This window comes from Triplophysa dalaica, chromosome 23, assembly GCF_015846415.1.
Source record: "Triplophysa dalaica isolate WHDGS20190420 chromosome 23, ASM1584641v1, whole genome shotgun sequence".
NCBI lineage: Eukaryota > Metazoa > Chordata > Actinopteri > Cypriniformes > Nemacheilidae > Triplophysa > Triplophysa dalaica.
The window spans coordinates 7521432-7544487 of NC_079564.1; the positions used below are offsets into that span (position 1 = coordinate 7521432).

Sequence of the window (23056 nt, forward strand, 5' to 3'; positions counted from 1 at the left end):
ATAAACACAAACTTTTATTTTGGAAACGATTAAATCAAGATTAATCGATTGTATTATTTGTATTCACTACTCCAATATAATATATGTGTATAATATTTCAATAAATACACAAACATACATGTTTATATTTTAGAAATGTGTGTAAAATATTTATACACAATATAAATTATATTCATATATAAATAAGCATTTATATGAAGAGCATATTTCCCAAAAGAGATGACTCAATTAAAAAAAAATGAAAACCTAAAATCATGTTTATTTACTGTGCATTCCAATTAATATCAAACTGCAGTTGGTTTGTTTTGATTTAAGCCATAATAACAAAACTAAAAATAACAACAACAAAAAAAAGAGCTAACTAGTACAATAAAAACATGATAACATATTAAAAACATTTTTATTGATTTTGGAAGAAATAAATTAACAGAGTTATCTCTTTTTGGAAATAAATATTCTTGTTTATAAAAATATTTGTTAAACACATACAATTATACATCTATATAAATATACACAGCATACACACACATTTCAAATAAAACCCAGACTTTAATCACAATTAATCGATTTGAAAGCCCTGAAACACCTCAATTAACCTTGTGATGCCGTTGTCTTTCCATAAAATGAATCTTATAATTACTCCATCCAGATGCAAAAACCAAACGCACCAACACACACACGCACGCACGTGGTCACCAAAGATGCAGATGGGGGTCACGGTACACATCTATAAATGTAAACGTATTTCTAAAAACACACATTGTGTATTACAATGTGACCCTAACACGTATCCGTTGAGCACTCAAAAATAACTGGCATTGTTTGCTACCAATTAATGTACAAAGCAAAATTCAGGAGCAGATCCAAGTCAGATACAACAGCAGAGATGAGCTATAATGTTGGCCTCAAATACTCACGTGTGTGGATGAGGTGCTGGTGAACTGGGCAGCCGTGGGGAGTGAGGTGAGAGTGGGCATGGAAGTGACCACTGACTGATGAGTCGGTACTGGATCAGAGTTGGATCCAGACAGAGACCCTCCGAGCACTGCGCTCGGCACCGGGCAAGCTACATCGCTACTGCTGGAATACGAGCCTAGACGGGTAAAAAAAGGAAGACATTATAATAAAAAGGCTTAACAGTCAATGTTAAAGAGGGAGGAGGATAACAAGATCTGCTGATTTCCACCAAGTCATAAATAATATAAGCACACTCAATGTCTTCCTTATCAGCTGAAGATCAAGCACACCAACATGGGAATTTCAAATCAATCAATGCCCGATATGACCAGTAATCTTGTGGCTAACGCCAAGTTTTAATAGTTGTAAGGGCAACCTCTGTTGTCCAATATAGCTTCACTGGTTATTCATCTATCTCACTCGTCTCTGTCTTTCTCGCTGCCCTCGTGATGAACTTTGTGGACTTTGAATGGCCTTGTGTGACCAGGCCCTCATCACAGCAGACGTCAAGAGAGCGCAACAAAGCATTTCAGAGTCCTCTCAACATGCACTCTGCACCGGCCTCCCAATGACCCATAAAAAAGCTCTCCTAATCGGACGACTAGCTACGTCTTCTGTAAAATAACGGAGGGCTTTTCAGGCGGGGCCGTTATGTTGGGGAGGAGCCCGCTCCATTCATATTTATGTGCCGGTTCATAACATGCACGCTGTTTGTTGTTGCTGTTGTTTTATTGATTTTTTCTGCTCTCCTCCCCTGCCACCATCTCACATGTACCAAGCTGATGGCCAAGGCTGACCCTTGCAGGAACGAGAGAGGCCCCCTTGGCACACAAAGGAATGAATGGCTTGCGGCGGTCCACATTCACTGGTGAAACAAGGAAACATTGTTGGGCGGAGAGGTACCACGTGAACCATTTACAGTACCAAGCTCCGAACTCCACCTCAGACGCATTCAACAGCGAACATTCTGTACAAGCCAATTTGGAATTCTTGAGGATCTAATACACTGATGATTACATAATCAAGTTGATCTGGTTAATAATTACCATTTAAGAATAGGTCAACCGGCAAAGCTTTGGATTAGAGGTTACAAGACATACAGCAGCCAAACAAAGCAAGGACAAAGATCCTGTTATCTGGTGCCGATCGAACCGACCGATCGATTGGGCCTCAACATCTCCTCCCGAATTCCCCTTATCAAATCAGAGGAGAGAAGGGAAATTTCAAATTAGATTTGCCAGGATTTCAAGTCAAGCCCATGCCTTCTTTCTCAGCAGAAAATCCATGCGAGTTCAGAGGGGGGTTAATGACACGGCTCAGGTCCTGATAAGAATCCTCTGCACTTTTCTTCACAGAAGGTTCCCAGCGAAGAGAAGAAAGGATGTACGGTTCTACAAAGCAGATTTGGGGCTTTGACATGTCTGATGTTTTTAATGTTTGTTATTGGAAGCAGTGATCAATGTCTTGTTTTGAGTTGTTTTAGCATCTTAAGATATTCCATGCTAACTGTTCGATCACATGCATACGGCTTTAGCAGCATCGCCTTGGCATTTCCGAATGCGTGCCGACTCCAGATGAGGATAAGTTACAGTGCGGCGTTAACGCAGCAAATGCACGCATTGCTCACGGGTGTTTATGCGAACGGACAGGGTGGCTGCATAGTTTCAACATAAATCGTAACAATGTAACATTGTGCTTGTCGGTCACGTCCCTTTTCTCATTTCAAACGAGCGTCGTTTAACCAACAAGAATCTTTCCCCCTTTCCAAACCGCACCCCATAAAATCCCACACCCGGCTGGGCCCGAAATGGATGTTTGCATTTAATAATGGCCCCCACTGCTCCCCCTGATAAACCAGTCATCCATCAAAAAAAAGGTCTGGGAGCTGTTGAGGGAGGATGAGACTGATAGATGAGACGGAGCACTCATGCTGTAGCCATGCATTAGCCATGGCTAAATATTTACAGTCCAGCCAAAGGCCAGGAACAGGTGAGGGCGAGGAGGGGTGGAAGAACAAGCCCCAGACAAACACAAAAGCCCAGATGGCCTTGAGAGAGGGGACAGGGTGATAGTGAGAGAGAAAGAGTTTGTGACACACTGGCTGCGTTTCGACTTGTAAGGACCCTATGCAGAGTTCGCTGCCCCTTCAATTGACAAAATCAGTTCACTTGGAAGACAACACGTCCAAGAAAATATACTTGGGATAGTTAACCCAAATATACAGTTCTGTCATCATTCATGTAAAAAAAAACATGTATATGACTGTAAAACACAAAGAAACAAAGAAGATTGACATTGAGAAATGTCTCTGTGGCTTTGTATCCATACAATGGAATCAATAGGGTTGTTTGGTTACAGACGTTCTTAAAAATATGTTCTTGTGTATAGAAAAAAGTCATACAGGATTGGAATGATATGAGGGTGAATAAATGATGTAAAACAACTACTTGTGTGAAGTGATCAATGTACACCTTCACTATCGGCAGTGCCTTTAAAATTGAACACCCACCATGATATGGAAGGTGCCCGACCACCCTGCGATGTTCACTTCATCAGGCAACTAGAATGCACTTCTAAATAGTACGAACCTCCTGAAACACCCATATGGTTGCTAAGCAACAGGACATCGCCATGCATAAGACGCTTAAATGTTAGTTGTGGCATACATATGAGGATCACTTATATCAATATTAAGTTCGAGCAAGTGCAAGACCTCAGCAAAAAAGTCATAGAGAGTGCAAAAACGAAACATGTATGTGCAGATCCCCAGCACTGAGAACACCGGCCCAGTCGCCTGGTTCAAACTCAGTGATCAGGGAGGCCAGTAGGGGTCAGGGCATTTCTACACACTGTCTTAAGATGCTAAGTGCCGTCAGCTCACTCCGGATCCCAAGCAAGGAGAGCGTCAGGGAGGAACAAATACAATTTTAACTAATTGCCTGTTACGGGCTCCTTTCCTCCTCCAGCTCCCTCGGGCTCAACAGGTTAATGTGCATCTCTATGGAGATTCAGCGGGCCACTCGGAGCTCTCAATCAGGTAGGAATGAGGAAGCACTTTAGAGAGCACCTCCATCCACTTTCACCCTAATGAGCTTCAGTGCAGACCAAAACAACATCATGCTGGTTCCCAGGACTCTCTTTGAGAAGAGCCCACCTCAAATGGATTTTTTTTTAATAACCAGAGATGGAAAAAAACTGCGATTCAGAGTAAGATCAAGTTAGCCTGTGTTAGACGTAATTCCAAAACTCTAAAACTGAACTGAATGAGAAAAATGACCAATAATTTGTGTTTCGCTCTGAGAATCGTGACCTCTGGCTAACCGTAAGGGAGTTAATTGGACAAAGTAATGATTTTGGATCTACCAAAACAGGAAGGTGTGTTTGTGCTTACATGTACATGTGCTTAAAAGTAAGAGTACATGGAAAATAAGAGGGCTTGATGACAATAGCCAAAAGGGAAAATCAAAGCTGTTTTGATGAAAGATAACTTTGAAAACAAAAAACTGAATCATCCACCATAAAAGCAGGAGCACAGTCCTATTTTTTACTCACAACAATTTAAATTGGCTAAGTCTGTATCTGCTCACCTGGTCCAGCAGGTGGGGACCTGACAGTCATACTCTGCAAGCTCCCATTCCTGAGGAGAGATGGGGACTTCTGAATCCCCAAACTACTGCTACCGGCACCCCCTGCTCCCACACATCCTGTACTGCTGACAGCGCTTCCGCGGCCGCCCAATGTGCTCATGGAGGACGGCGAAGGGGAGGTGGATGAGGGCAGTGCCGCTCCGTGTTCTCCCGTGTCTGTGGTTTTACCATCCTGGGAGGTGTAGCACGGTCCGTATCGGTTCTTCCAGTTCCCCCGTTTCTTCTTCTTCACACCGTCTTCGCCAGTGGAGGAAGATGAGGTTGCAGAGGAAGACGAGGAGGAGGGTTGGGGGCGTTTGTAGCTGGCTGCGGTCAGGCCCCCGAGCTCTCCGACGGGGTGACAGTTTTCGTAATGCTTGCCGGAGCTGGAGCTTTGGGACAACATGCTGAAGGTGCTGAGACCCACCATGCCCTCAGAGGCTCCACCTTCTGAACCACTCTTCAAGAGTGAACGGCCGAAGGAAGGAGTGTAGGACTCGCTGGTCCTTAGGGTGGCATCAGAGAAACTGAGAAAGTCAGACGTGGGCTGGACCACAGATCCACTGGAGACTGATTTAGTACTGCTGCCTAATAAAAGACCTGAGAGAGAAAAAAGATGATAAGTATATAGCGAGACTTTTTTGTAGCCAGTTTTAAACACACAAAATCTATAAACCAAAACTCTATACCGATCGATCCTAAACAAGGCTGTAAGGTGAAAAACACAATGTAAAAACCAAACATAGACAATAGCCAAAACACAACCGAACTGTGTCATCAAAAGACATGTAATCCTACAATTTCCCACTAACAATTATTAATTCTGTGCTGATATGTTCAGTGACTTGTCATTTGATGCATTCTAATTTTTTAAGTTCCTCTTTAAGCAAATAACCACATCCAACAGTTAAAACACCCTTTCTGAACTTTAGACAAGAATAAAATAGAAAAAGGGAAAAACCAATGAAAGATCTACTCGACCTGAAATCAGGCTACGCAATGATCTCCTATCTCTCACTGCAAGGTGGGCTGGTCACTTGCAGGCAGCCAAACAAATCAGGCAGGTGACCCAGATTTTGGTGTGTTTTCAGGCCCTCCCCTCAGGCAAGGACTCGTCCTTTAACCAAAGCCAGAGCAACAGCACCTGCATTCATGTTTTTACAGCGCTGGCAAAGCCGCTGAAGCTTTACGTGCCAATTTTACTACTCGCACTAACATTCAAACCTGCACGTGGCTTGTATTCAGTTAGCCTTCTTGAGAAACAGGAAATTTCACCTCAAAGAATATTACTTTTATCTGCCTTTATATCAACAAATATTAGACAATCCACATTGTCGCCATTGACAAAAAACGATTTTTCTTATTGCCAAACACAAAGAGCTCAATGTTTTTCGCAATCTTTTAACAGACTTTTGATATTGGAACCTCTCATGTACTTGAAATATTACATCGTGGCTGGCAAACAGTTGTGTGGCTTAACATCGAAGCGATCAGACCCTGGATCTGTGTCAGGTGTTCTCATAACAGCCCTAGCACTATGACATACGTGCGTGTAGGCAGCAGATTAGTTTCCAGAGTTAATCTCCAACATCTTTTGATTTCTCTGTGAAAACACGGTGCTGTTTCTTCTTTCAGGGTTCCTCGAAGTCTGCGTGTATCTCCAACAAGGAGGCCCCCGCCGCACCCTGACACATTAATGATTAGTCTGAATTTTCCAGACGTGACCTCTGCTTCAATCCTTCCATCACGGCTTGATAGCAGAAGGGTCAGGAAACATGTTTCTGACTCCCGATCCCCCCTCATACAACAACACGAACACACACACGGGAGACGCCACCCACTGCAGAGCCGACTCGCAAAGACTCCACAACAGCGGCAGCCAGCCAGACGACAGCCTTATCGCGCACACACTCCATTCCTACTCCTCCTGGCTTTCATCCAGCCCTGTCACAACACACTCACTCAAGTGTCACACACAGGAAGTTGACACGAGGCTCGAATCTAACTGTTTGTTTTAATTTAAAAACATGAGCGCCAAGAGTTCAGAGAGGGTGTTTACTATTACAGCTCATCAACAGTCAACAGACATGTCGGGGAGTCTTACCTTGCTGAAACGGACTGGAAGAGGAGGGGACGGTGGATGAAGTTGCCGTGGTGACCACGGGGCCGTGGGGTTTACCCGGCACGGACTTGCGGCCTCTGGACCCGGAGCTGGAGCCGGTGCCGTGACTGCTGGACTTCTTGGTTTTTCCCTCGGAGCTCTTGCCATCAGAGGACCCGCCGTCCTTTGAACTGGAACTGGAGTGAGATGGAACTTCCTGGAAGTTGGCATTGGTGAAGCGGCCTCCGCTGTCGTCCAGTCGCTTCTGAGCGGAAGAGATGGAGGAGACGCTTCCTCCACTGCTGCTGTTGTAGCTCTGCAGCCAAAAGGGATACGCACACATGTGTAACATTCTTGGATAACCTCCAAATAACTGTCAAGTAACTAACGTACTGCCTCCCTCTCTACCAAACGTTGAGTAAAAAAAAGTATCAATATAATATAAAAAAAGTATCTATAATCAATTCAAAGTATCTCTTGTCAGGGTTTTCTTTATGAATAACAATAAAGAAAATTAAATCCAACAATCAAAATCTGTACTCACCTTCTCAGAGCTCAACATCAGAGCTGGTACCAGTGATGGCGAAAGCTCCAAAGCCTTTTTGTGCTTTGGTTTATGCCGATCTCTTTCTTTATGTTTCTGTGATAAAATGATAAAACAATAAAAACGTGTTAATGAAGAAGGCGCAAAACATCTTCATTGTGCAAGTACAGCTTGTGAGCCTATGCTGCCATATCTGATGACTGGACAATGACTGAATCTAAAAGTGTCGATCCATTGCATGCATTCAACCCCCGCACAGGACAGCCACTTCTCCACAAAATTCCTCCTGTACGTGTCTTCCTCTATTTGTGAAAGGTTTCACATTGCAAGCCTGACCACAGTCTACTGCCGCTTAATTTACACCCCAGTATAGAGCCGTGCTCCACACAGCTCTATTTGCGCCCGACAAACGCGAGCGTGAACAAATTTACACCTCGCACTCCAATCGAACACCTCCAACATCTCCGTTTCTGTTCTTAAGACACGGCTGTAAAAATATGCAGCGATCCTGAACCATCCAGAGAGAATATTTACACATTCCCTACTGGAGCGACAAATAAACTTCTAGTTTCCTTTCTTGCCCCTTTTTTTGTCATCATGCAAAGCATCGTCTCTGTTAGAATTGACAATTACTTGATAACGATTTATGCTACTTTACTGCGCAAGTGGTGGTGACAATTCCAGAGGCCCCCGGGCCCAAGTTTTTCAATGAAAATGAAAATGAGCTTCCACTTCCTCTGCGCCATTTACCATTCTCCTGAAAATACAATTTTAAATGCCATTTTATTAGAACAGGAAAATTGGACACACTTGAAATGGTTTTGAATAAGTGCAAAGGGGTTTTTGTCTGTACGCATGTGGCCGAATAAAAAGATTTGTAATATTGGATTTGATGTCTTCTACACACCCAAAACAATGCAACTCTTTTAATATTGTGCTTAATTTTCTTTGCATATGCTTAATTAATTAAATATTAATAATAATAATTAAAAATGTTACCAAAAAACAAAAATGTAACAATTACTGAAATCACAAATCTTTTTAATGCAACATGAACATTTGCAAAAAAAGCTTTTTTACAACAGAAGCCCAGGCAAAAATCTTTGTACATTGATCCTAAAGGTAAGGCATTGTTATAAGAAAAATACTTTTACAACTTCGACTTTTTTGTTATATAACAAAAACTAAATTTATAAAAAATCTATATTTACAAATGGCAAAATAAATGTAAATGTTTCTAATAAAGATTCTGATATAAACACCTTTCAGGATCTTGACATAAGACTACGGTTAATTTAATCAACCCAAGAAGAATAGTTAAAGCAGAGTGACTGCAAAGAAAGAAGCCAAGACATTTATCATAATTCATCAATGCCTTTACCAGATTAGTGAAATGTAGAAAATCTCTTTTAGGAGGAACAAAAAAAGCACTCCTGAAATTTCTCCTGAGTCTAACACAATTCAACAACGATAATTAAATGATTATAAATAATAATAAACCAATTCCAGTTGTTGAGAATTAATCATAAATTCCAGTTATTCAGTTCTAAAATAACTTATTCCTTAAAAATAAAAACGTTCAGGAAACAAAGCAAAAAATCCCCAGTCGGATCAGAATGTAAGATATTCGAGGCAGGATGGGGAAGAGAGACTGAAAACATCATTTTATTCCCAGATGCCAGTCTCAACTGCCTCTCAGAGCACATCTGAACTAGCTGCAAATTGAGAAGCTTTTAGCCTCTATTGTTGTTTGGCCCTGGGGTTTGGAATTAGCTAGGTATACATCTGAGCCCCCCGACCTTTGACCTGAGAATTTGGAGTATGGGGGGATGGGCCCCTCTTTGCTAATGCAAATCAGGCCTTGTAACAATAGCCATAGCAGGGCCGGAGTACTCCACAACAAGATCTTCAAGAAAATGGCACCAACCTGAATCATTGGTCGTATCAACCCCTCTCAATGCGGAAAAGGCTAAGAAGTTAAATATCAGAATAATTCTGGGAGAAACCGCTTTAAATTGCATCTCATATTTAATCTTCGTTGACCTAGATTGCACAGGCTGCACCGTCTCGGATCGGCTAAACAGAGCGCCATTCAGGACCTTTTAATATGCATTTCCAATGCAAACTTATTCAAATAATTAGCAAACATGTGTCAAATAACCAACAGCCTCAATTTCCAACCTCCACTCCCTGCTGTATGTTAGGGATGGGCACTTCAGTACTGATGAAAACCATGATCGTTTAGGTCTATAAATACATTTTTAAAATAAAATGATTTTCTTTCATTCTGATTGGTTATGCTGGAATTTCGGGTGGTACCCAGAGATTCATCTGGATGCGTTGCGAGAATTTGCAGTCCAGAGTCAAGTCTGGAGCATATTGAAATTGCACAGCAATGCCTGGTTTCACTTTGATAAACTTGATGAGGAAACAATCAAGTGCAAAATGTGCAGCACCAAGCTGTGTGGCGTGTGGCGAGATTTAACGCGGCAAAATCAAATGTTTGTCATAAGAACATGATTTTTATATGCTGAACATTTAAATTTTTAAAACATTTAAACCACATAAATATTTGTAGTTAATCGGATTAAAATGTTTCATTGTTCTGTTCCAAGACGTTAAGTTAACAGAAATTACAGTTATAAATGTAGCCTCCCACTGCCTAAGCACCAGCACCACTCTTCTACACAATGGCAAAAAAAAAACCTCTTCTAAATCTTAACATTAAACACAAATAAGAAATGTTTTTCTCTTTACTAAGAAATATCAAGACTTTCCCTTAAACTTCATTTAACAAAAAACACTTAAAATAAATTCTCCTAATGCATTTTCACGCAATGCATGCCGGGTACTAGAAATCTTCTACCCAGATTCAATGACTCGAAAGGTTTTTGTTTATAAATATAAACAAATAATGTAGTCCCAACTTGAATGGATCAAGTTTGATGATTAAACATGAAAAAATCATATCGTGACAAAATGTAAAAATCTTAATGTAGATTAGAAAAGGAGCCGTATTCCTTTTTCTTTCATTATAATATTTTATTTGAATTGCATAAATAAAATGGTTCTGCTATTATATATTGTCAGTACTTTTAAAAAGTTATTTAAAAAACACGGATCAACCCACTTACTTACACTTCACAATTAAAACGCATGTTGGATGATAAATTGACAATTCTCTAATTCTCTGTAGCCTTACAATTAATTTAGGGTTATGACAAAATTTCAAGTAGTAAAATGTAATGAGCTAAAAATATTAAATGTATTTAGGTTAAATATGATTAAACTCCCCAAAATAATTATAAAGCAGAACCAATTAGCCTACTAAATTAAGGCAAAAACTGTCCTGAACACAGGCTTTAAAAAATGCTTGACTTAAAAAAGAAAACCAAAAAAAACAAGGCGTAGACATGTTAATGATATAAAAATGAAATCAACACTAAGAGCCATTTTAATGATGACCCAGTGTGAATAGAGTAATCAGGCAAGCGATCACTGATTAAAATGGCTGCACAGAGGCTGAGTGGTTGAAACATGTGGCCAGTGGGAGCTGCTAGAAACAGGCAGAAAATTATCAATGACGATGGATAGATGTGATGAGCTCCTCCACACATTTCACACTATGAGGTCTGGCGCTAGCGCTGGATTAGTGTTTCATATATCACCACTACTACAGGAAGCAGAGCAAGATACAGACAAATACAGAACTAAATCAAGCTTTCTCTACGATTTTTGCGTTACAAGTACATTTATTGATACGAGGCCCTGTTACACAACCTATGTTAATTGAATAAGATGGGTTGGCGTGTAGGGCTAATGATGCTGCGTGTTTCATTCGGTATGGCTGTGTATAGCAAATCTCAGAAAATTACTGGAACAAATGACTACACTACCTATACCAATACTGATTAAATGTACTCGGAGGAACTAATGGCCATGACGAATGCTTTTCTATGAATACAGCGCTCTTTGTGTTGATAATTTGTGGCAGCACCAAAATACCAATCACGATGTGTGATAAAAGGCGCTGTGCTTCCCTCCCGTGGCCTTAAAAGCTTTGTGGAATATGAAAAGTGCACGAGGGCAGGACGGCTCAAGGTGAGGGAGGTCCATGCGATTAAAACAAAATGAGCAACAGCAATGCTTGTTTCTGACAAACAGGAGTTTTGCTTTTATGCGTAGCTCTTAGTCTAAAGCCGTGAGAGCATCAATCACACATGGCAGGAAGTGAGGTAGATCTGGAGGCTGCCTTACCTTCTTTTCCATGTCATGGTGCTTATCCAAAGAGTGAGTGGAAGAATCACTTAAGCTTTGAGCCCTACTACCAAGGCATTTGCTCCTTCTCTAAAAGGTGAAAGAGGAACTTCGAGTTACCATTTCAAGTCTGTCCAATTAGCCTTTTTCCTATTTCGATTTTCTCTCCTTAATGGTAACAAAGAAACTAGCCCTTACTGAGACAAAGGAAAAAAAGGTTAACAATTATGGAAAGAGAAAAAAAACAGTGTCATGACAACCAATCACAATTGTTTGATTGTGACTATACTACTCCGTAAAATTTGCAACATCCATGAGCTGGACAAGTCAACTTAAAGGAAAATTTCACTCCGACTAGATTTTTCACAATTTAATCTCCCTTGCCTTTCAAGATGTACATTTCTTGCATTTTAAGCCGAACAGATGCAAAGCATTATTATACAAATTCTATATGTTGAAGCTATCTGCTTGTTAAGCTTGACGTCACACACCACCATATATGAAAGGTCATGTACTGTTTCCGTGTGCAAATGCTCAATAAGTTGCTATAGGCAAACAACAAAAGATGCTAATATCATGGCAAGCTATAAAACTATCAGAAAACCGCAATCCTAACCTTTATCTTCATTACGAAATCCCACATGGCCAGTCAGCAATTTATTTTTCATAATTTATTCAAATGAAGATTCAAATATAGATTCCATGAGCCTGGTGACTGTAGTGCATGTTTTGAGGTAATACATGCTTCAGATGCAATATGAGTAAACAGGGGCCATAAACAGCTGTTTAAGCTGTAGTTCTAGCTGTAGAAGGTATTCCTTACGTCACCACTTAACAACCGAATAAAAAGCACATCCATCACATCCAGCTACACTGTAAAAAAGTGTGGAGCTCAAAATATTTGGTGACTTGTTGAATCTAATTTCTTTATTTGCCTCAAAGTTCTGCAAAATTAAGGAACAAACTGTTGTCAAAATGTATAATTGTTCCATCTAAAATATTTCAAATAGCACTGTTACAAAAAATGTAGTTGAGGTGTTATAAAAAAAAAATGAGTTTGTTTAGCAAAACTACATTTAAAACAAGCATAAAGTAACACTAAACTTAAACAATGGTGACCATTAACTTCAATAGAATAAAAAAATGAACTTCAATAAAAAAAAAATCTGTCTAATCTGATGTTTTTAACATGTCTGATGTTCTGATATGCTTGTTTGGTTTTAGTTTCGCTAAATAAGATCAACTTTCTTCTTGTCTCAAAAACGTGATTTATTGAAGACTTCTGTATTACTTATATGATGCTTGTATGGCATTTTTAGAACCAATACCTGTAAATAAAGTGACAAATGTTTTTTAAAAATTGTTTTCGTTAAGATGAAGAAAACAAGTCATATAAATCTGAGTTGCCATAAGAATTTCCTCTGCTAAGAGTCTGCAAATCAACGTGATTATCTTGGGACAGACAGCAAACATTAATTTCAGACCAAAGACAAATGCTCCATGATACAAGAAATCAATAACTAAACTAACAAAAGAGATTTAAAACATTCCCTACAAAAATATGAATGAATGCAAAATTATTACCAACATGATCACTTGAAACATTCAAACACCACCAACTGTGGTTACTAATGCATGAAAATGAAATATGCAATGAAATACAACACAAAAATAACAAATGTCACGATTCCCCCATCCTGACTCAATACAATCTCCTATGAGAACATCACAAAGCATTGGCCCCACCTCCAAGCCCTCACTCAGAGGACCTGTAGAGGTCTAGCCATATGTGAGAGCCTTTGTTGGAAGGAACACACATACACACGTACAGCACAAATCTGAGAAGCAGTGGGAGGCTGCGGCTCTAGGGCCAGAGCGAGAAAGCGATAAACCCCCTTACCACACAAACACACATGCCCAAGTCCACATGCACACTAAGGCCCGAGTGAAGGTGGATAGAAAAGCACAGTCCGTAGCTGGGCTGTCATTGTATCTCTGAAACCCTAGCCTTCCTTTTCTGCGAGGGGTATTATGACGAGGGAAACGCAGGAAAGAGGTGGGGGATGAGGGACAGGAGAGGAAAAGAGATCCCCAGACAAGGGCCCAGTGAGTTGCTGCTGATTGTCAACGAGATTAAGGGGTTAAAGGGTTTGAGGGGGATTGAGATGGGGACGGCAGGGGCCACTGGGGGTGGGGATTATGCCACATCTTGGCTTTCAGCAGCTGTAATTGGACCAGGAGTGCTGGACATTTAAGAAACTAGAGCTATTCCAGATGAGGCAGGGTCTTTCAAAGGCACTGCGCATTCACATGCGATTCTGGATGTTCAATAACCGCATAATGACACGGTGGCGACATGATCAATATGTGTTCGACGTGATCCGTGTGTAGCCAGATATAACAACAAGGGAAATGGAGGGTAGCAGAGTGGAGCCAAGAACAGAAGCCACCAAATAATAGTTTGACATAAGAAAAAAAAATACTGAACAAAATATGCAAATCTTGAACATCACAACTACAAATTAAAAAGTAAAACTCAATGTGAAAAGCAAAAATTATTGATTGTGGGATATTTTACATACAGACTATATGTACATTCAGGCTCTAGACTCATTTTATTTATATTCGGGCTAGACTCCATAACAAAGCTTTAATCATTCAAAATCAAAACATCTGATATAAGTTATGAAGAACATGAAAGATGTGATTCATCAGAGATGGTGCTAAATACCAGTGTGTGTATAATAGTATTAGATGGATGAGAAAAGGCAGAATCTTACCAGTTTGCTGTAATGGTATTTGCAGTATCCACAGTATTTCACATTATCAGCATCTGAACCCTGTTCTTCACACAACAACCCAGCAAACTGAGCACTAGATTAAAAAAACAGTTGGATCAGCAGAATCTACAACACCGAACTGAAGGGAATAGTTTACTCAAAAATGAAAATTATGTTATATTTATTTGTCCTCATATCATTTCAAACCGGTATGACTTTCTTCTGCACTATGCGTAAGAAGATATTTTGAAGAATGTTGGTAACCAAACAGTATTGGCCACAATTGACTTCCGATGTATGGACACAAAACTTTCTCAAATTTTCTCTTTGTGTTCCACAGAAGAAAGAGTCCTATACAGTTTTTGAATGACATAAGGGCAAATAAGTGATGACAGAATATTTGCGCAATACTATTGGTGCTTTTCCACTGCACGGTACGGCACAGCTCAATTTTGGGGGTTTTCCACTGGGTACAGAACCTTCTACCGGATACTTTTGTTAATACCACCTCCATGCCTACTGTAAAAATACCAAAATGTGACATGTTTACACACAGTTCAGTGATTGTGCAGAGAGAATCATTACCAGCGTCATTGGATTTGCAATACATGAATACGCAGTTTAAAACGTAATATTGCCATTTTGTTATATGCTTCGTCACAGCAAAATAGAGACCATTAACACAATGCTAAATGCAACATTAGCCAATCCTTGTCCGCCGTTGAGCAAACCAAATGATTGCTGTATGCTCTTTGCTGTAAGACTTCCCAAACTCTCCGGTATTTTAGCAGTATTTTGTTTTGCTGCCATCCGCCATCGATATGCTCCATTACTACTGTGTTGTGCGTGTGTTTTGTCGCGTTCAAAATGATGCTATGAAGGTAGAGGTGGCGCAACAATGACGATAAGATTATAAACCCCACCCACGTTGAAGCGCTACTAAACTGCTGTGGAAAAGCAAAGTAAGTTGAAGTGAAATGAGCTGTACCGAGCCAAGTTGTACTAAACCTGACTATACCATGCAGTGAAAAATCGCCATATAGGACACATGATCAGTTTTAATATACACAAAGAAAATGTAACCCTATGAGATTACTTTGGCAAACTGCCATGTTTTCAGGGTTGAAGTAATGATACCTTTTACACTGTACAAGAGGCAAGCACTACAATTTTTAGCTACAAACAAAAAACAGAGAGGCAGAACTGAGGTGTTCACTAAAAAGATGAAATATTCCATTTGCCCTCAATTGGGATCTGTCATCTAAGGATGAGCACAAAGAGTAGAAATGCTTTTAACTTCAACACTGGATTTGCAGCGTTTCTAATAACCAGAGAAACATTAGTGAGTGACATTCCCCCCACTGGCCATATTGAATTTTTAATTATGTGCTTTTTAGTGATAAACTTGATGACCATTATAATAAGTATATGCCCAAAAGAAAAAAACATAAACAGGCACATACCCAATGTAGAGCAAAACATTTACCATTACTTCAGGTGATACCAGTGTTTGTTTATAGATGTTAATTTGTGGTGATAAAATTTTAACCCCCTACAGATTGACACATATGGGTTAAATGAAGACATAAAAATGGTTTAATAATTTGACTCACCATGTGACGTGAAATGCCTGTCGGCAGCCATGTTTGTTACATGTCATGCAGGCTCCAGTAGCAGCTTTGCTCTCTCGGCCTTGTTCCTCACAGATGTAGCAGGTCTACACAAATAAATGAAATAAAAACAAGAACCCGGCTGATTCTTCACACACAGAAACAGACAAATCTCGAAAGCATTTATTAAGGTATGTAACGCATTGCTGTTTGACCCAATGCTTGTTTAGCATGGAGGCTCTCCCAATTTAACCGGTCTCTCCGATGCCGCACTTCTCAGCGCCTCCATTATTAGGCAAGTGATAACCATGCCATTTTAAATTGGCTCACAGTGAGGCCTCAATTACCAACAGAGCTGAATCTATTTTATCTCCGAATTTAAACCCACTATTTCAAGCATGAGATTAAAGTGGCCTCCTTAGTCCTGCAAGTCATCAGACACAGTACTAAATCCAAATCATATAACGCTAACTGATTGTTTTGTAGTTATCTACTGCATTGAAGGGCATCCATAAAAAACAGAACATAATTACGTTTTCAAATGAAAAATGAAAGAAGAGGTGTAACGTTGGCATATTTCATAAGTACCTGAGCTAACTGTGTTTTCTTTACCCTCACGGTTGAGTTGAAAGCGTTTTAAAACAATGTCTAAACATTTAGACATTCTCAAGTTTCAGTAATGCACCATAATTCAATGCCATAAGTATACAAGAAATACACATGGTTGCACATTTATAATAAGACTTAATAGGTATAATTTGCAATTTTTCACATAATCTTTGTACATTTTAAACAATGTGAATCATAAGTTTGTCTCATTTACTCTTGTGAGCTGTAATGCTAACTCACTGTGTTTATTCAAGACTGATAAATGTGGCACTCAGTGCCTTATGAAAACATGCTCACAGCATAGGCCTAAACTCCTTTCTCGCATAATGTTTACACTGCTGTGCTGATTTATGAGACCCTCGTGTTGAGACTTTGCTTTCCAACTGATATCATCACACTTATTGTAATAGGAACACATGTAACACAATTAGATGTGTGACCTACAAAGTGGTCACACCGAGGTTATGGAACTTACCTTGTTATAACGTTCATGAGGGACAGACTGAAGCACGATGGGCTCCATGGTGGAAACATTGGCGAACTCAACTTCTGGGATGTAAAGAGCACAAACCACATGGGCCCAACCTAAACAACACCACATACATTTAAGCAGAGGCTTAGATGGAGACCAAATTACTCCTGTATTAGAAATGCCTTTAAATTGAGGAAAGTAATGCTCAACATATCCAGAATTTCAGTCCCATTTGCAAGTAAAAATTATTAAGTGCAAATATGGAAAATTTGACAAAAATCATTCACAATTAATCGCATCCAAATTAAATGTTTTTGTTGACATGCGTCTGTGTACCGTGCAGACAATTGTGGTTTTCAAAAACGATATATTTAATTGTTAACAGTGTTGCACATTTAAGCAAAATTAAAGGTCTCGTGTTATTGCATAGTTACGATGATTGTATTGTGTATTAGGGACACTTTTCCTCATTTTCACACAACACATGTATAAATATCGTCAAATATAACTTAACAAAAGCATTCGCCTGTCGTTCGTTCTTGTCGTCTTTCCACATGAAATAACAACTAGAAGAAATTCCAAATTTGTAGGTCTCACACGAGCGAGTACTTGTAAAAAAATGCTCGCGCTGTCTCAAAAACTAGTCACAAAGTGCGACCCTTTGGTCGCAGTCTGGAGTCCCGTATAATGTAAACACAAACTTTTATTCTTGATGCGATTTATCACTTAACAGCCCTACAGTAAAAGCTACATAAATCATTATCACGGTTTGCTTTTCACTTCTTTCCACCTAAATCAATGGAGAAAGCTAGCTGCAGTTTGTAATTGCGACCATTTCCATAGAACCAGGTTCAAACATCAGATTATGCACATTTTTGGACATATTCGTTTTGTTTAGTGGCATAACTTCTGATCTTTAAACGGCATACATAAGTTTATTGAAGAGAGCAAACATTTAAGATGTTTTATTGTTAAAAGCCATAAAACAACGAAAGGGTAGAAACAGAAAAGGCCAATACAGACAAGAACTAATATCAAGCCTGTTATTTAGAGACCATGGTCACTTGTTTGCTTACAGTCATGTCTATGGGCCTATATGCCTGGCTTCCTCTACTGTGTGAAAAACACTTATTAAAGCGTGTGGGCTAAGTGTGACCACATAAAAAGGGAACACCAGGATAGGATAAGATGGCATATTTTCTTCTGCCTACAGTCTAGACTTAGTGTGGAACCATAGGGTGTCAACCACACGCACACTACATAAATATTATATCATTACAGGCTCCCACCATCTAAGCTTTTCATCACATCAGCTGTCTTTTAACCACAAAACCACTACATTCCTTGAATTTGGTTTAATAACCCAATTTCACAAGCGGGTGCAAATGAGTTCCATTTATTCAGTGTAATGACTCAGCAGCAGGACTAAACTTAAAGGTGAACCTATGAACTGTCTTTGACCCCAGCCTAAAGGGACAAGGAGGTGGGTTTTTTTGTTTTGAAGTCCCTCCAAGAATCCAGCAGAAGCCTATAAACCAGGCAATAAAAAACCAAGCACACCCCAAAGAACTTCTAACCCCTTAAACAGAAGGGTGACTTTCTTGAATAGAACAATTTGTCCAAGATGTTCTTAACTGCATGTACACAGCACTAATCTTGAATTCTTCAAATTCTTGATTAACGAATGAAAGAATTAACAACAACAGTTCTAGCATGAAGGGGAGGAAGTGGGTCAGAGCTGAATGTGGTACAGTAAAAGATTTTCCTCTACAGTGATCACAAATAGTGCACACCTCTATTCTTAGAAAAATATTTTGTTAGTAGGAACAATTGCTTAAATCAAAATATGACATTGTTTGGTCAAACATGACTTATCCTACTCATAAACGACTCCAGGAATTTCAATATGCTTTTAAATTTCAGGCAAAAAGACATTACATTGTTTGAAACTGCTCAACCGTAAGCCTGGGGCGATGATGTTTCCCTCATGGCCGCTAAATAGATCACCGCCCCTAAAGATGGGGCATGGTCCTGCAGCTGTGTCCCATGCCATGTTTACAGTCTCTGAACTGCCCTCACCGTGAACCCTGAGCATGAAGAACAGAAGTCCGTTCTCAGCCCCACAATGACCCCGCTGAGACCGCCCACTCATAAAAATAAGGTGAGATAGATAAACACACTTCCAAACCCCCCCTCCCCCCGTCTCAATTATTTATAAAAGGTAAATAAATTCAGCAAAGCTTTTACCCACTTTTGCAACTAAAAATACAAGACTTAGAAAAAACACCTGATTGATTCGAAAGCAGAGAAACAACTGAGTAACAAGGCCTGTAATCTCCCTATGAAGTCCAAAAAATGTTGAATAGAGACATAATTCAGTAGATAATAATTGTTTCTACTTAATAGATTATTGACGGGACCGTACAAACATTGTTTTATTCATTATTAAACAACAGTATCAGCGGCATCTTTTGACAGCAGAATGATCTGTGATCAGTGTTACACTCCATATTAGAAAATCAAATTTTTTTTTGATGTTCATTAGAGGTGTAAAAAAGTGTGTTATTGTAAGCACAGCATGCACTTCTCCCAAGAGCTCACATCTTTTTAACATCTTTTAGATATTGTTAATTCGTCCAACAAATAAGACTTTCTGTTAGGATTTCTGAATGCTTAACAAATGTGGCATTTGAGAATAAAAATTCCTACAATTCAATATCCAACAAGTTACTTATTTCTGAAAAGATTTTATTAAGCATTTCAACTGTCAAATGCAGTGCAAAACATCAATCAATAGCTCCCGTGTCTGGATACCGATCTGTATTTAGCCGCTGAGTTTCTACACTCAATTCTTGTCACTCGCAATTCAACTGGATGGCTAAATTATTCCTAAAAAATATTATTTGTAAAAGATGGTGAAGTTAGAACTCTTACCTCCATTGTCTGTTCGTTTCAGTGCTCCATCTTTGTGGGGACACAGCTCACATCTCTGAAAAGAGAAGAGAAATAACATGAATCTCTCGCATTCAATCATCTGCAGGCCAGACACGGCTCTGATGGTTTTCAGGAACTCTGGGCAACAAACTAAGGCAAAGTTTGAGGGTTAGACATAATTTGCTTCTTTGAAACCAGAAAGCAGATCATCCCAGCAAAACTGATCAATGAAACTGAAGATAAGTGCCTTCGATAGATGACTGAAGCTGGGAAACATCCACTGCTGTAACCCAGAAGAACTTGTGTTATATATAAGAATAAAATGTGACCTGTTCTGCTATAGGAGAAAAACAGGTTTAGACAAACCGTTTCAGATACATAGACCAAAACATAACCTTTTAAAACAGGTTGAATGATTTTGCAGAAAATCCAGAACTCTTCTGAAGGCAGCAAAATAAAAACAAGAGCTTGTCGCAAGAGCCCTTATGCATACACAACGACATTTCACTCATCTACTCATCTTAAAATGTTTACCTAATAAAGCTTTGAACAGGGTTAGATATTGGGGCAAAACATTATGCTTGGAACCATGCCATTATGTGCCACATACCACTATGTTCAATGTTTTTAAACTTCTGCTCAGTCGGCTGTCCTCCTCCTCTTTGTTACAGGTGGTGGACAGTCCTCCTTCTTCAGAGGTCTGCCAGCTTGGCTTTCTCCCCCTCCACCCTTTAATCTTTGGAAGTGGCAAAGCAGGGCATAAATGGAGAAAATTGGCTCATTTTTAGTATGTGGAGGAATAAAGTGCAGAAATGTGGTTTCATAATTAGGATTTCTGTTTTTAAAATAAATGTTAAAGAGATTTTTGGTAGTCCAAGCTACAATCTTCACACATCTTTGGGGTATGGATGGAATTGCAAAAAAGCAACAAAAATATTACCACAGAACACACCTGTTGACAAAAAGAAGGAAGGAAAATCCTGTTTCATTACAGAACAGGAGCAGAAGGCATTGAATATGGCCTGTAACCTCAAAGCCGTGATGAGGGACACTGTTTTGGTATAAATCCAGACTGTTCAACAAAAAATAACCACATAATGGGTTGCATAACAGGTTTTCCTTCTTGACACATATTCTTCTGGTCTAAACTGCCACTTTCATTTCATGTCTCATAGCTGAGCTTTCAAAGGAAACTGCTTTAACTGCCAGTGCAACTGTGTCTATCCTTACCATTCATGTTTCCTTCACCCAACCACTATATTCATTTTTTTTTTTCATTCAACAGAATGGTGTTTATCTTGAGCTACGTTTTATTCAAGATATTATCTTTGACTGCCATGCACCAAACATGCTACATTTCCACAAAGTTTTATCTTGTGAACTGATTCAGAAATATTCTGAAAGTTTACATGATAAACTGTGGGAAAAGTTGGTGATCAATGCAATCTCCTGGGTTCTCATGAGTTTCTTATGATTGGCAAACAAATCATTATCTTACTGCATTAAACAAATTGTATATCACTTATGGTGGTTTTGTGTATAAAACACCTCTTTGCTCCCGTATACATGAAAGTTTGATTAACTTAGTCTGATTATTTGCTATAATAAACAGCATAAATGGTCTCAAATAGAGTAGATGTGTTATTGGCTATAGTTTTAATATATTCGCGTCAAATGCAAAAGCGTAATTACTTATGTGGACTTATTTCATGGTTAATCGTCGCCGCGATGAATTTAGAAATATGATGGAAAATGCTTCCACAATAGTCGTGCATGCTGTAATCGCGTTGCGATGTTAACGGCAAAACTTCAGACTGTCACGTTTACCATGACTTTCACTTAAGGAGATTTCATATGATCAGAGCAGCAAAAATGCGATTAAGGTGTTAACATGCCTTCTTATTGCGAGCGAGCGAGGCTGACACCGGATGCACTGTCGAGAGCCCTCAAGGGAAGGCGCTCTGGAAACTATGACTGAAATCAGGATGTTTTTTTATATAGTCGTTAGTTTTGTTTGTTTGCGCACAAAAAGTATCCTCGTCGCATTATAATAATTTATACTGAACCACCGGAGTAGTGTGGACAAATTTATGATGTCTTTAGGCACTTTCAGCGCTTTGAAGATTGGTTTCGTTGCAATCTAAGGAGGAGTCAGATATCTTCCAAAACTATCTTAATTTGCGTTTGGGGAATAATGGAGGTCATACAGATGTTAAACTTCTTGAGTGCGAGTAATTAATGGCAGAATTTTCAGTTGTTACAATTTTGTATTTGACTATTAAGACAGATAATGGTTTTCATTTTCGGGTGGTTGCTCTTAAAATTTTGCTGGTGCTCCTAACTCTTGAGGTTGGAAGCACAAGTGCTATGAAGGAAACAAAGCTAATTAAGAGCAGCAATATGAATCTCATTATTGCGTATACATAAGGTAAAGTGTATCGCAATATGGCCAAAATCCTATTATAATGATATTATGAGGCTGCATGTATGTAAAAATCTATTCTCTGTCAGTCAGATCGTTCTACTGCCACCCTTTTGATCGCCGACAAACGGAAGTATCGAGGGGCGTGGCAATTTAGGCATTTATCTTTGACAAGCTGGATTTGTGGACAGCTTAAGTGGCTAGAAAACTCTCATTTGTGATAGCAAATAGCATTCTTTCAGAGTGTAAGTTCAGTGCAGTTGGCAACATTGTTACTAAGCTCCCACCGCAACCTTTTAAACAAGAGACAGTAAACTATTGCTGTAAATCAATAACATTAATCCAATCACTTCACTGATGCCCGCATGTGCTGTTATTACTTGATTGCCAAACGGGAACAACAAATGCGCTGGTCTTAAACCCTCACATGCATAGCAAGTCCTACAAGGAAAGCCAGAGCTGCCCGCATCACAAGCTCTCTCGTGCGCAGAAAACTGTAACCCTCCACGTTATATACCCTCCCTGGCACGATGAAAAGCATGAGCTCCGTGCATTTCAAGCTACCTTGAGCACGGAAAACTCAAAGCCAAGCCGCCACATTATAATCTCTCTTGCGTGAGGAAAAGCATAAGCAAGCCATTGCAAGGTCTCCTCCAAAAAGAAATGCACAATTGGCGTTTGTAATATTAAAAATGCAACATATGTTGGCAACCAGCCTACTATCATATGTGGAATCAGCTTTCC

The 23056-nt window shown here is 39.5% G+C and overlaps 1 protein-coding gene across 5 annotated transcripts in view; it reads right to left on the reverse strand.

Moving 5' to 3' along the window:
* The window catches only part of mllt10 (MLLT10 histone lysine methyltransferase DOT1L cofactor), a 43028-nt gene that overhangs the window by 13261 nt on the left and 6711 nt on the right, over positions 1-23056 (reverse strand). For 4 of the 5 annotated variants that reach the window (XM_056737855.1, XM_056737856.1, XM_056737854.1 and 1 more), the window contains 9 exons: positions 19891-19945; positions 16960-17069; positions 15879-15982; positions 14266-14359; positions 11486-11575; positions 7229-7324; positions 6688-7000; positions 4545-5183; positions 918-1093 (listed from right to left, as the gene is read on the reverse strand). In XM_056737855.1, coding sequence (XP_056593833.1) covers positions 918-1093; positions 4545-5183; positions 6688-7000; positions 7229-7324; positions 11486-11575; positions 14266-14359; positions 15879-15982; positions 16960-17069; positions 19891-19945 — 1677 coding nt within the window. The remainder of the gene's footprint in view (positions 1-917; positions 1094-4544; positions 5184-6687; positions 7001-7228; positions 7325-11485; positions 11576-14265; positions 14360-15878; positions 15983-16959; positions 17070-19890; positions 19946-23056) is intronic. The other variant, XM_056737857.1, reaches the window with a different exon arrangement.